General features: G+C 37.2%; 2 protein-coding genes across 2 annotated transcripts; both read right to left on the bottom strand.

Annotated features, from left to right (window-relative positions):
* Positions 1 to 7,961: 7,961 nt before the first annotated feature.
* Positions 7,962 to 9,171, bottom strand: LOC110904921. The gene is made up of 2 exons (XM_022150788.2): positions 8,898 to 9,171; positions 7,962 to 8,608 (listed from the first exon to the last, which is right to left on the bottom strand). Exons 1-2 carry the CDS (start codon positions 9,169 to 9,171, stop codon positions 7,962 to 7,964), a joined length of 921 nt encoding a protein of 306 aa, XP_022006480.1.
* Positions 9,172 to 9,916: 745 nt separating this feature from the next.
* On the bottom strand, positions 9,917 to 12,235 carry LOC110920292 (6-phosphogluconate dehydrogenase, decarboxylating 3, chloroplastic). Its single transcript, XM_022164512.2, has 2 exons — positions 11,681 to 12,235; positions 9,917 to 11,189 (listed from the first exon to the last, which is right to left on the bottom strand). The coding sequence occupies exons 1-2, from the start codon at positions 12,051 to 12,053 to the stop codon at positions 10,099 to 10,101; spliced, it is 1,464 nt and encodes a 487-aa protein (XP_022020204.1). The 5' UTR covers positions 12,054 to 12,235; the 3' UTR covers positions 9,917 to 10,098.
* Positions 12,236 to 15,104: the final 2,869 nt, after the last annotated feature.

Raw genomic sequence — 15,104 nt, 5'->3', positions numbered from 1 at the left:
CAAATTTATTTAAGAAAATACATTTTCTCTCAAAAATAATGTATTTTATGTTTGTTTGAGAAAATATATATTTCTTCCAAGAATAATACATATTCTAATAATTCCAAGAAAAATATATATATATATATATATATATATATATATTTCTAGAGAAAGTATAATGTACTTCAAGGCTTAACCTACATTAACATACATGACAAAAAAATATAACGTGCGTTATTATCATAGAACGTGCGTGATTATAGTCCCATGCGTGATTATGTGGTCCCATGCGTGATTATGTGGTCCCATGCGTGATTATACCCTTGATCCAATGGTTACCATTGTCTCCTATGTGATGTATGATAAGGCTTTTTGTATGTTAACCTTACTCTATATTTCTATTTGCCAAAAAATAATATATTTTCTCCTTGTTAAAAATGTGATATATTTTGTAATAATTGTAAAAATCATATTTTTGTTTTCTTGGTGTTCAAAATATTATTCATCAAAATATACTCATGAATAAATTTTCCGGAATATTTTTGTGAGTTATATTCCTTTGTTCGGTTTCACCAATATTTTGGATATTCTTTGTATATTTATTCCTTGGAATTTTGGTAATATTTTGGATTGTATTTTTTGGTATTTTGATGAGTTATATTATTTCAAGTCCTAAAATAATATAACTAATACACATAATATACAAATAATCACATACATGGTGATTTCTAAATATATATTTCCTAAATACATATTTAGTCACTTTTATTTATAAAAACCAACCTCCAATATTTATAATTTTTTTAACAAAAATTATGGCGAACTTTATGTAAAAATTCATGGTTTGAAATATACTTGTAAATATTTGTTTAAAAATATTTTTCTAAGTGTTTAATTTTTTGAAAATTTTTGCCATAGTTTCCCCCTAAAAATGGAGGTTTCCATGCCTTCAAGGCATATCATTTTCTTTTGTAAATCAACACAATCAATCAACAAATCAATTTATACTTACCAATTTGCCAAAATCAAGCATAAACTACTACCTCATGAACTTGAAAATTTATAAAAATTTGTAGTAACTTACTAGTGTATCTAGTAAGCTTAGTTACCCTTTAAAGTGTGGTTGTTTATTTAAAAAACTTCATTTTTAAAGAAAATAGTTCTTTACAACTTGTGATCACATTTTCTAAAAATGCTTCTTCTTGGATATTTCTTGTTACATATGTGCTTCTACACTTGTTTAACCTTTAAAAACATGGTTGATTTCTTTAAGAACCAAGATTAAATAAACTTTGTATTTTTAACTTGGTTTCTTGAAAAATCATTCTTGAAATCTTAGATCTACAAGACTTACATCTTACTTGAATCATCATTTTACAAGAAAACAATTTATTCTTTCAAGCTCATGTCTTTCATGAGGATGATCTATTAATCTCTAACATTTTCATCCTCTCATCTTGCTAGATTATGTTTTTAATCATCATCTAGCAAGATCATATGATGATCTACATCATTAACATAAACAATCAATCATCAAGTATCACAACAACACTAAACAACATGATTTCTTCAAGATTTTAAGCTTATGTTCATGTTTCAAGTTCATGTTTCTTAGTATTCTTCAAGATTAACATCATCTATCATCTTTTAACCACTTAAACAAGATGTAAAATGAAGAGTATAGTGTTCTTACTACTAGCTCAAGGCTAGGGATGATCAATAGAAGAAAAGAAGTGGATAAAAGCAAATGGTGAAGGTCCTTTAACTTCTGAAAGCTCCAAGCTTCCTTGTGCACCTTCTAACACCCTTGTATATATGTAGAATTGGATGAAGATGAATGATGATGATGATTATGCTTGTTGTTGTTCTCGGCCGAACCCAAGAAAGAAAGGAAGGAGAAGTGTGTGTGTTGTGTGATGTTGATGAAATGAGAGGTTATGTTCTTGAGGTTTATCTTCTAATCCAACCATACATATTTTTCGAATGGTTTATATGTTCTTAAAGAGCCAACACAGTCTAATATAATAACATAATAAAATCCAATGGTGGGGTCCTTGTTGGGCCGATTACTAGGTGGGGGGGGGGTATAGGCTAGGTTTAAACTATAAGTTAGTTAATAGTTAGATTTCAAGTATTTGGTTAGGTGTATTAGTTACTAGATGTTATGTGATGTGTTATGATGTTCGGGAACCATAACTAGCTTGGTAATGTTAAAACAGTGCTTCTAGTGAAAATTTGGTGTTTCGGGTAGTGTCCGGTTGTTCGGTTGGTTACCGGTTCGTTAAGGTGCTAAACTATGCAGTTTAGTGTGCTTTATGTTACCTTTTGTGACAGTTTTAATTCCCGACACTTAGGAAAGCATTCAGGACCATTTAACTATCTCTAGGAAGGCAGTTTTGTGATCCTTACTTTCCTACACACTATACTAGTGTATTACTGGGTTTCTGGCTCATTCTGCGTCTCAACACAATGTCTATCTATGTATTGAACTCCGTCAGCATTTTCCTGATTTGTCTGATAACTGTGCTAACTGTGTTTTGTTCATCATTTGAGTCAATAAAGTTCTCATGCAATAATGATATGACATTAAGCAATATGTGATGCACATGTATGTGTCATAGTAATAATCAGAAGGCAATTCAAGTCTCTAATTGTAATTCAGCACAATCATTAAGCACTAATCATGGTTTAATAGTTGTACAAATACCTGAAATTTTGATAGTTGTCACATGGGGTTGGCAGGGATTGGTACGATGGATGTTGTGGAATGGTTGAATATTTGCTTTGGTTTAGAAATACCAGACATTGCGCGAGTGTGTATGGTATGGGTTTGCGGGAGGGGTGGAGGGTCCGGAATGGAGCTGGGAGTTGGGTGGGGTGGGCCGGTATGGGAGGCAGTGAGTGAGGAGAAGGTTTGATCGGCGGGTGGGCTAGAGGCCGTAGGAGAGGAGGGGGTAGGCGAGGTGCTGGAGTGGGCCGATGAAGGGTTTGGGCCGATAGGGATGTGGTGGGCTGAGGTAGGTGTAGGCGGTGGGGATGTAGGTGTGGGTTGGTGAGGGGTATGGGTTGGAGTGTAAGGGTGTGGGGCTATGGATCAGTGGGTTGGTTTGGGGTATGGGCCGAAGTGTGAAGGATAAGGGGCGGTGGAACAGTGGGTTGAATGATAGGGGGCATGTTAATATATGGATGCACAGTAGGAATTTTTAGGTGTGAGGGATAGGGGGTGGTGGAACAGTGGAGTGTAAGGGAAGTAGATGGATTAGATGGGTAGGCATCACCGGCTAAGAGGAAGAGAAGTCCAGGCGGCGGCGATCAAGAGAAAAGAAAATTTGGTGGGAGGGATGTTTAGGGTTTTGGCTCTTGATACCATGAAGAATGTTATGGCTCAATTGAATTGCCATAATTTAGGGAAGAGACAATTACAAAGTTATTGACAAAATTCTATCTCTATTTACGCAAATATACTCTATTATCAACATTTTTCAAAATAGTTTCCACAGCTTGTTAGTAATGTTTTTCAGTCTCTTCTAAGGCTGGAGGGTGTGGGGGTGCCACCCAAGCCAGCTGGGCATCTATAACGCCCCACGGCACTATCGGACCACACCCCCGGCGCTATGGCGGGGCGCCATTAAAGGCTCGCCAGCATGGTAACGGGCTTTATTCGCGTGGACCGAGGAGCATTTAACATTTGACCGTTGAAAACGGTCATAATTTAAAAAAAAATTACTTTCCATTTTATTTACAAATTAACACTATAAATACCCACTATTCTTTAACTTTTTCACCTCATTCCTCTCACTTTCTCCCTCACTTTTTATACAATTCCCTTCATATCTTTAAAAAATTCTCAACAATGTTTCCCAACAACCCATGGGACCCGACCAATCCGTTTTGGCAAAATACGCAAAACAATGAGCAAGAGGACCGCTATCGCCGAGACCCACGTACGGGTGAGGTTGGATATAGATTGCACCATGGGCATATGTTTACGTTGGTAACCACATGGGAGCTTCTTCTCAAATCTCCAAAGTGGCATCTTGTGCCACCGTTCGACCCAACCCGCCCTAGATCCAAACGGTCCAAATCGACATCCACCACCGAACCATCTGGGTCCGATGCTCGTACAGTAATTAATCTAAATGAGGATGCTGACGAGTTTGAAGAACCACAAGAGCTGCCTCGTCCAACTGGTAGGGATAAAAGCAAGGCCAAGGCACGTGGAAAGTGTACTACATCAGATGGCCCGTCAAAGATGAGCGAGTTCGAGGCAGGTCTCAAGCAAATAATCTCCATTAGGGAAAAATGCCAAGAAATGAGAATGGAGAAACAAATCCAAAGAGACATGGACTTTCTCGCAAGGGATGTGTCACATCTACCAAAGGAGGACCGAGTCATTTTGGAGGCTCGTAATGCAGAAATTCAGGCTAAATATATGTAGTTTTTTATTTCTAGTATGTTGTGTTTTTTTTAGTATGTTATATTTTTTTTTCTAGTATCTTATGTTTTTTTTTAATGAAATTAGTTTTTTTTAATTTTCTAGTTATTAAAAATGCCATTTAATTTAAAAAAATAAATACTTAAATAAATAAATAACTAGGTAATTATGACATGGGGCTTCATCCACACCCTGCAATTTAAAGGGGGGCATGATAAAGCCCCAGGGGTGACATGGCGCTGACGTGTAGCTTAGGTGGACTTGATAAAGCCCCATGGGGCTCCAACCACACCCTATAGCCTAATAACTTCATTAATTCTTCAAATAAAAATAACATCAAAATTGAAGGTAAACGAACAACAAGCTGTGAGTGCAGCTATCCATTTTTTAATAGAAAAACTAAGTCTTTTAAAAACTTTATACATAGATCTCAAGGTCATAAAATTATCATGCATAACCCTTTGAACTAGAATAAATAGGTCCATACCCTACTTATATAATATTAAAGAGAAAGGTCGGTGGCCACAGTACCACCAACCTAACTCCAAACACTTTTCACACATGCACATGTACTCCATGCGCACAACCTACACCATCCACATTCAAATATTATTATTATTATTATTATTATTTATTTAATTTATTATCCATTTCATTAACTGCCAATATTCGCATTTTCCAGATCTTTCAAGAAACCTTCATGGCTTCAAGTTTGACCAAATCACCTCTTAACTTTTTCAAATATACAAAATTCACTGCTCAAATTTCTAACTTGACAAAAATCACCCTCCTACTTTCTAACTTGACAAAAAAAGCCTCCATACATTCTAACTTCTCTTTAACCCTCAGACTTTTCACATGTAACCCATTCTACCTCCAAACGTTGCTATAATGTCAGAAGTAACCCTCTAAACTTTGAAAATGTCATTTTGACCCCTCTCAAGTTTCTAAAGTTCCAAACTTACCCTAAAACTAATTTCTTACGTTTTTATTTTTATGAACATGTCGGTATAAAATTCGAGTTCGTCTACGCATTAGCGTAATTTTTGTATGAAAATGAGCCGGGTCAATTATAAAATGTTTTTTTATGTATGTTTTGAGTTGGACTACGATTTGAAGTAAATTCTATTTGGAAAAAAATCGGGTCAAATGTAATACGTTTTGATTTGAAAGTATAAATCTGAGTTATCATACGATTTGACGTAAATTTAGTTCGAAAACAAGTCTAATTAATTATAGTATGTATGTTATCATTTCGCGTATAACACCGCCGCAACACGCGACGGGTAACAGAACTAGTAAGGTAAAGAAATCAAAGGTATCAAAATCAAACATTTTTACTTAACATCATGTGCACATTAATATATACCCATGTGAAAATTTTATAAATAATTAAATATTTCACTGTTTTTTAATCCACCTACACATAATATGTGTAAGATCAGCAGCATTTACCTTTACCTTATTGTCCTATATGTTGAACAGTAAATATAATTGAGCCCTATATATTAAAAAGAGAACTAGATGAACAGTAAATATAATCGAATGAATATAGTAATAAAAATTGAATTAATGGATAGTAACATTATTAATGAATGAGCTGGTATCGGGTACCTGTATTGGTATTCAATTTATCAAACCAGTTATATTTTCGGTACCGGTTTGACACCGGTATTCATCTGTTTTTACCCTCAAATGCTGGTGTCGTACCAGTACCGGTACCGATCCGTACCGTACCAGGTATATTCGGTACCGGTACCCACTTTTAGGGATTTCGTTAACGGTATTTTCCGTACCGGTTCGTACCGAGCTCATCAAATCCCGTAGCAACGTAGCAATGCAAGTAATTGCACCGTTTATATTACTTTTCATACACACAGTAAGTAAACTGTATTTCGTTTGAATGAGGTTTTATATACACAACAACTTATTTTGCTTTATTTTTTGTCTTTTCTGTAATGAATGAATTGTAACATGTAAAAAAATTACGATTTTCCCCTCGATTCAAATTACGCTTTCACCCTCAATTCAAAATTACGTTTTTCCCCCAGTTCAAAATAAAAATATGGTTTTCCCCTAGCTAAAAATTACGATTTTACCCCCGCTAAAATTTACGATCTTGTCATCGTTTTAGTTTTCCTTTCTAACAAAACTATAGTACTATTTTTTTAATTGGTTGATAATTATTCGGCCATCGCCCCGCAATGCGGGCGGGGCATCAACTAGTTACACATAATATTTCACTGTTTTTTGCTACACATAATAGCAAAGAACCGTCAAAAGTCTAGAACAATGTCTAGATGATCTTCAAAACGTGTTCAACATTCAAACAAAAAAAATGCAAATAAGAGAAATCAGTGTATATATAGTTTTAAATTTTGGAAAGAGAATTAGAAATAATTATGGAAACCTATCTTAGCCTAATGAAATGGTGGTTATTAATTTCTTTTTGAACCACAAAGTTGGATAATCGACAGACTATTGGAGTATTATCGTGTCAACAGCGGAACAAGCCGATCATATCCATCTTCACTAGGCAATAATGCATATACACCAGTTCAAGAAAAAAACTCAATAACTCTGGAAAAACTCTCCTTTAGGAATTGAACCAAGGACCTAATGGTTCTAAATCTTATCATAGATACCACTAAACTATAAATTCCATATATGGTATTAAAATACCTGCAAATTGTCAAAGGTAGCCTACTCATTTCATAAAATAAAACAAAAAGTTATCTTTATTTACAATAATATTTGTCAAAGGTAGCCTACTTATTTCATAAAATAAAACAAAATGTTATCTTTATTTACAATAATCTTCAAGCCATTCAAATTCAAACCACTATCAATAAGGATCGTTGTTATGGGGTGTGAGGAGATCGCCGAGGTGTCATGTACTCATGTGCGCAGTGGAGGATTAATAAAAGGTACGGGGTGGGGGGTTGCGTAGAGGTGTAAGAAAACCCGGTTTTAGAATTATAACCGGAAAAAATCCGAAACCGGTTTTAGAATCGAACCGGCAGTTTGTGACTGGTTATTATTCTTGATCTGAAAAACCCCGTCGATGATACGAAGGATTGCTATGAAGTGGTGGATCTTAAGGCTAGAGGGTATGGTTATGGTCCTCCAAGGGAGGATGATCCGCCACGTAGGTGTCATGTCATAATCCTCCCAAGAATGGCCCATCCCACAAAAACTAGAGGGTATGGAGGATGGTCCTAGTTATAGTCCTCCCCACCACTTTTATGTTTTTTTTTTTTTTAATCTTCTACTTTTTTTTAACATTTAACAAATAAACTAACACAATATTTTCATTAATATTAAAAAATATTACATAAACTTAAAAAAACATAAACTAAAAAAAACATAAACATAATAAAAAAAACATAGACTTAAATAATTTGATGTTTCTTCATGATGTCGGTTTGTAGTTTTTTCAACATCGAACGTTTCGGCTCGGGATACTCATCGAATCCATTGTTATTATTTCTCATTCCTTAAGCCGAATCTTTTCATCGGAAATTCGGATTTTCTCATTCGACAATCAGACCTTTTCGCGTAACTTTTCTTCCGCTACACGAGTTTTTTCTTCGACGGCACGCTCCTTCGCCTTCGCCTTTTGGGCCGAGACGTCCGTGTACGTTTTAAGGTGTTCCATAAATTCTTCCATCTTCGGGTCCACATTTTCCTTTTCTTTCCCCTTGGCCCACTCCTTCTTTGATTTGTCTCGGCCCGGTGGACGTACCACTTCATGTACGGTGTATTCCTCTTCGTCAAACTCGGCGTCATCATTTAAGTTAATGTGACACCTCGCGTCCGATCCACCGGCGCTAAAACTACCCGTTTCCAATGTTTTTTGCCGTTTCGCCATCTCCGCCTCGTTGGGAATCGGCGCCCATTTTGGGTGCGTTTTCAAAATTTCCCACGCGCGAACGTGTGCAAAGTTGGTATTACCATTGTTCGACATATACTTCTCCAACGCTTGTTTGAACACATCCTCGTCGCTCATGCCGCTACGACGACTACTTGTATTTATTTTATTATACTCCTCGAAAAATTTATTCACGAACCCGTTCATTTTCCGCCACTTTGACGACACCGAATCGATATCTCGATACGGGCCTTGGTCCATAAGCTCGAGGAACTTCGCCAAAACCTTGGTCCAAAACCCGTCACCGGTTTGATTATTACCTATTAAAAAAACAAACAAAATAATTCTAAAGTTATAATTCTAAAAAAAATATTAAAAAAATTGCAACTTTAAACAAAATATATAAACTGTTAAAGAAATTTAAACTTTAAACAAAAAATTTAAACTTTAAACAAACTGTGTACAAAAAGATAAACTTTAAAAAAAATATTTAAACTTTAAAAAAAATATATAAACTGTTAAGAAAAACATAAACTTAAAAAAAAATTATAAACTGTTAAGAAAAATATAAACTTTAAAAAAATATATAAACTTTAAAAAAATACCAACCTTTTGTCGGGTGTGTAGACGTGCCTATGTAAGCCTTAGCTAAGGCTTCTTCTTCGATTGGCGTCCACGGTTTCGGCTTCGGTTTGTCGGGTTTGTCACCCACCACTTGCTTGTCTTTTTTTGGTTTGCCTTTTTCTATAAGCGGTTGGGTTTCGGGAACAACCTCCACATTGTCGTCGGGTTCGGATTGTTGAACGGGTTGCGTCGGGATCGGTTGGGGTTGAACGGGTGGTGTCGGGTTTGGTGGGAAATTAAAAGCACCCCGCATCATCATTTGTTGAAGGGCTTGATTTTGAGAGAATTGAGCGAATTGGTTCGGCGAGTGTTGGAATGATGCAAATGCATTTGATGAATATTGCGAGAATTGGTTCGGTTCTAGTGTCGGATAAAGTGAGAGGGATGAAAAAATGGGGTAAAAATGGTGAATGGAGGTGAAAATGGATTTGAAATATATATAAAATGTTGTTTTTGACCGTTGCCTTTTTTGAGAAAATCAATTTTTTTTTATCATCCTAACGGCTACTTTATGGAGGGCCCATATTTTTTGCTTCGTCGCCATCGTCGAGAGTGAGACGGATAGGACGGGACGCGGGGGGTGGGTGGGGGGGATGGTGTAGCTGGTGTCGCCGGACCGAGACGGGATGGGGAGGACCCCACACCCTGCAGCGTAATTACCACACCCTAAATAGTACAAGTTTTCCATATTCTTATATCTAAATTGTAGGGTCTAATTTAAAGCCTCCTCATGTATATAATCATCGAGGGGCACACGTGATCCATAATAAAACTAAAGAATTCATTTGATATAATAAAACACTATAACTATTGTGTGTCAACATTGACCTCAAGAGACCTAACAAGAGCACACCTAAATAGAACTCCTTTTGCTTTATTAATTGAACTACTAAGTATCCAACTACAATTCAATGAACTTACAAGTCACTTGTCCATTTAGTTATAATGGGTACTCATTCAACAAGGCAAATCTTTGCAAATTAATCATATGACATCAGAACACAAGAATGAAGCTTCAATGGCATGCATAACTTATTAATAATGTTAAGAAAATTCTACAACAATGCAACGCCGAATTCGATATAATCCTCATCAAGAAATACAACCAATAATCCAAGCAAAAACAGTAAAAACCACCAAACAAGTTCACCAACAAGGTGAAGCCTTACCGATTTTCTTTTTTACTTCAACCGCTCTTCCTAGCGAGTTTCGTCCATTCGGTATGAAAAGCACCCTCGCGATCCACCCTCTCATAAGTATGAGCCCCGAACAAGTCCCTTTGAGCTTGAACAAGGTTAGCAGGCAACCGAGCCCGTCTGTAAGTGTCAAAATAAGCAAGACTAGCACACATTCCCGGTGTACTAATCCCAGCCGAGATTGCTAGCCCGACGACTCTCCTCCACGCCGCCTGACGCTGCACCATCTCCTTAGCGAAATCTGGGTCCACCACCAGACTCGCGAGATTAGGGTTCCGCTGGTACGCTTTCTTGATCCGGTCCAAGAAAACCGCCCTGATGATACACCCTCCTTTCCAAATCCTAGCTAATTCTCCGAAATTCAAGTTCCAATTTTTCTCAACACTCTTCGCCCTCAACAAATTCATCCCTTGTGCATAACTACATATCTTTGAAGCGTATAACGCTTGCCTCACGTCATCAATCAATCTCTTCTTATCGATCCCGCTTCTTACACTTCCCACCTCTTCTTTCAACCCCGCATCCGACAAAACCTTCGCGGCAGCCTCCCTTTCGTCCTTTAAACCACTCAAATACCGACAGTCCAGACTGGCGGCAATAGTTGGGGCCGCAACGGACAGCTCAGCCGCCTGCTGGACAGTCCATTTACCCGTCCCCTTCATCCCTGTCTTATCAAGAATCTTATCCACCAACCACCCTTCACCGTGCTCATCTTTCACTTTAAAGATATCAGCAGTGATTTCGATCAAGAAACTCTCTAACTCCCCTCGGTTCCACTCATCGAAAATCTCGGCTAATTCATCGTTACTCAACCCACCAACATTTTTCAAAACGTCGTAAGCTTCAGAAATCAATTGCATGTCACCATACTCTATCCCGTTATGAACCATTTTGACGAAATTACCAGACCCACCTTCACCAATGTACGTGACACATGGTCCGTCTTCAACCTGCGCAGCAACTTTTGCAACAATGTCTTTGATATTATTATAAGCTTCAAAAGACCCACCTGGCATCAACGACGGCCCGTTTCGTGCACCCTCTTCACCGCCAGAGACTCCCATTCCGAGATAAAGCAATCCTTTTATCACAGAGAATATACATCAAACTATCAGTTAGTGTTTATCGTCATATCATTAGCATAGAGTATAATGAGGATAATTATAACTATAATTATAATTATAATTACAATGAAAACCCAATCAAATTAGACCCGTCGATTTTAACCATACCCGATTTCACCTGTACTGATTAACCAAACCCAAACAAACACATTACCCTAATACCCGAAAACCGACTATTATTAGGGTTGGGTTGGGTTGGGTTGCGGTTAGACCTTTAAACATTAGAAATCCGATTAACCCGAACGAATTAACCCGAAGCCGGATTAACCCAAACTACAGTCTTTAACTTTTGGCAGGTAATCAAGAATTTATGAATACATATAAACAAGTAAACAACCCAAAAGCCGAAGAACAAACCCAATCAACATCCCCAAATCAAATCAAATCAAATCAAATCATATACTTTAAGTATGACAATGATACAATAATAAATATATATTCTTTGTACCTTTATCAGCGGCCTCAACAATACGTCTCTCAGTGTTCTCATACCACTCATTCCCACCATCAATAATAGTATCCCCAGGCTCCATATGGGCCGCCAGAGCAGCAATAGTCTGATCCACAGGGGCACCCGCTTTCACAAGAATAATTACAGATCGAGGCTTCTGAATCGAAAGAACAAAGTCTCTGGGCGTGTAGTGACCAGTCAACGGAAGCTGGCCTTCATTATGAGCCCGATCTAGAGTCTCGTCTACTTTAGAAGTGGTCCGGTTGTAGACAGAGATAGGGAACCCTTTTTCGGCGATGTTGAGGGCGAGGTTTTGGCCCATGACTGCGAGGCCAGCGAGGCCGATGCGAGAGAGAGTTGCAGCCTCCATGTTGTTGAGGGTTTTGGTGAGAGTTTTTGTGGGTTTTTGGAGTGTGGAGATTGAAATGAAGGTTGGGGATGGTGTTTATAAAATGGGATTGATGGGGTTGGTGAGTGGTGACGGACTCGTCGATGAAGTGAAACGTTGGTTGGCTGTATAACCCACGAAAGGTTGGTGTCGTTACCTCCCTTGTTGGAAAATTTGGGGTGGGTTTATGGGTTTGTTCCTTTGAGATTTGGGATTAGCAATTTTGGCACGTAAGTTGTGTTATTTTGGTGACTAGGGTATTTTATAAGTGTTGTTATGAATAGTAAACCACGTCTATTGAGCTTGCCTTTTTGGTTTAGGTCGACTTCGGTTTTATCTAGGGGATTGGTATGACTTTTTCATGTGTATAAGTTTTTATATGGGTCTCTCCTCATTTCTAGCAACTCAGTCTATTCACTTACTTTTGTTCTCTTTAACTCGTATACATGTTATACGCATGCATATATGCAAGATACTTATTTTTACGTATGAGATAATGGACTGGATCATTACCATTCCATGTCTTGTTTGGCTGCCATGTGAGAATGGAATGAAGCATTATTTTTTGTTGTTTGGTATGCGAGAAAAAACGAAGGAATAAAATCGGATTGCGGTGGTCAATGATGGGTGATGATGGTGGGTGGTGATAGGTGGCAGTTGTAGCGGCGACAGCAGTTGGCGGTGGTGGTGGGTGGAGACGGCGGCAGGTGGTGACAGCAATGGTGGTGGTGGGTGACCGCGGTGTTCGGTGGCAGCGGTGGTCGGAGGTGGTAGCGGCGGTGACGGTGGTCGCAGGTGGTAGCGGCGGTGGCAGTGAGTGGTGGCAGTTGATAGCGGTGGCGGAGATTGGTGGCGACGACGACGGTGATCGAAGGTGGCAGCGACGATGATCGAAGGTGGGTGGTGGAGGTGATCGGAAGTGGCAGGGTGACGGTGGGTGGCGGCGATGGCGGTGGCAGGAATGGAGGTGGGTGGCGGCGGTAGGTGGCGGCGGGAGGTGGCGGCGGAGGTGGGTGACGGCGGCGGATGACGGTGGTGGTGGGTGGTGGCAACGGTGGTGGTGGGTGGTGGCAACAGTGGTGGGTTGTGGTGTTGTTAATGAAGGGTGGAGAGGGAATGGAATGGAAAAAACAGAGGGGATGGATGGAATGATTTTAAGGGAATGAAATGCATTTTGGAATGGACGATTCCATTCCATTGACCAACCAAACACTCTTTTCTTCATTCCTTCACAATGGTCCATTCCATTTCACTTCTCATTCCTGCATACCAAACGCTAGAAAAACTTTCCAACAAGTTTCTTTACAAAGCTAGAACTAGACCCCGCTACATGGCATGATCCGTGGAAAATAAAACAACATTTGATGGTGTGACTTGTGAGTTAACCATGAACGGATCATCTTTAAATAAAGAAAATGGTGTTGAATTATAGTGTCTTAATTTCTATAATCTTTCAACAAACGTGAATCAATGAGAACTATGGGTAGCATCCTAGTCATGAACAAAATGGTGCCAAGAAGGTCTTGATTGATAAGCAACATAGCATGATTGATAAGTAGTATATCACCTAATAGAGATGGTGCACACAATTATTATTTATTTATATATATTAATACGAAGTATTCGTGAATAATGATTTAAAATTATTTTAATATTGTTTATTTTAACAGTTATTTATTTTATTAATATATTTTTAATTAATTTTGTATGTTTTTTTTCCTTTTATAACTATTAAGACACGGTATTTTATATAATTTTTAGTACGTCGTTGCGACGTGCCTAAATTTTTCTCTATATTGATACGTTTTTTTTTTCCCAAAACTGAGTTGTGAGTGGTAAAGCTTAAGTAATCGAAGCACAAATATACAGGTTATCAAACCTAACTCACATTTAGTTTTCTTACATATAAATTGAAATTATTCTTTTTCATTATTCTAATAATATAGTGTAATACTTTATAAAGTTATGAATATGTGCGACATGTTTATCTTTGTCTTCGTTCCGCTAAAAGTTTTGTTCAAAATCAAACGGATCAATATAATTGATTTTTATATTTGTTCTTTACTGTGATCAACCGAACAGTTGATTTTTATTTGTTCTTTATTGTGATCAACTGAACATATACCATGCTAAACTTGGATAGCAGTATATAGTATTTGTTTATAATATAAATTATAGCGAGTATGAATACCGTACCGGTACCTTGACAAACCGAACTTATATCGTCTGTTCTTTACCATGACGAATTGAACTAATACTGTGCAAACAACTTCGATGGTAGTATAGAGTTTTTTTAATATCGTAAACTATAGCGAGTATTTTTACCACGTCAATTCCAATCGAACAACATTAGGACCTATATCGGTACCATCGGAATGAATACTTACATTCATTTTGGAAGACATTACTGATATTCTTTTTTATGGTTTTCGATTTATGTAAAATATGCGCCAATATCCTTTTGGGCATGTAATGACTTTATTTTTAGGTTGTATCTTTCGATTGCTATAACCAGTGACTGTATCATACCGATATGTTGTTCAGTCGGTTTCAATTCGGTTTGGTATGATAGCACCACCCGCCGCAAAGCGCGGGGGAACCTCACTAGTTTTATATCGTTTATAAAGGAACATGAATAGAGAATTAAATTATAATAATATATAGTTTTTAATGTTTTTATTTAAATATTATAACACTTTTACCTTTTAACATATGTTTATTTTTCCCCTTTTTAAACCTATATTTCCTTTATCACGTGTTTTATATATTTTTTTATCAAATGATATTATCTTTATCAATTAATTTAATATTTCTTTAATAATTTACTTTTTTTGCTTTTTGAACCTATAATTCCTTTATCATGTATTTTATGTTTTCGTAAGTTTTTTTTTATTAAATCATATTTTCTTTATCAATTAATTCTTTAATAGCTTATGTTAGTTAAATTTTTTCTCTAAAAATTTAAGTACGTAGTTGTTTTTAATTTTGTTATCACAATATTCCAGTTTAAGTTTTGTTAAAAATGAAGTTGCA

The sequence above is a fragment of the Helianthus annuus genome, chromosome 2 (genome assembly GCF_002127325.2).
Source record: "Helianthus annuus cultivar XRQ/B chromosome 2, HanXRQr2.0-SUNRISE, whole genome shotgun sequence".
Classification (NCBI taxonomy): Eukaryota; Viridiplantae; Streptophyta; class Magnoliopsida; order Asterales; family Asteraceae; genus Helianthus; species Helianthus annuus.
Note: the sequence above shows the minus strand (reverse complement) of the source record. Positions and strands in the feature narration are given on the sequence as shown.

Coding starts and splice junctions, on each gene's coding strand:
- LOC110904921 (XM_022150788.2), bottom strand. CDS start 9,171: ATGATGATGCGGGGTGCTTTTAATTTCCCACCAAACCCGACACCACCC. Junction 8,609..8,897: donor GTCTACACACCCGACAAAAG/GTTGGTATTTTT, acceptor TTTTTTTAATAG/GTAATAATCAAACCGGTGAC.
- LOC110920292 (XM_022164512.2), bottom strand. CDS start 12,053: ATGGAGGCTGCAACTCTCTCTCGCATCGGCCTCGCTGGCCTCGCAGTC. Junction 11,190..11,680: donor TGTTGAGGCCGCTGATAAAG/GTACAAAGAATA, acceptor CTGTGATAAAAG/GATTGCTTTATCTCGGAATG.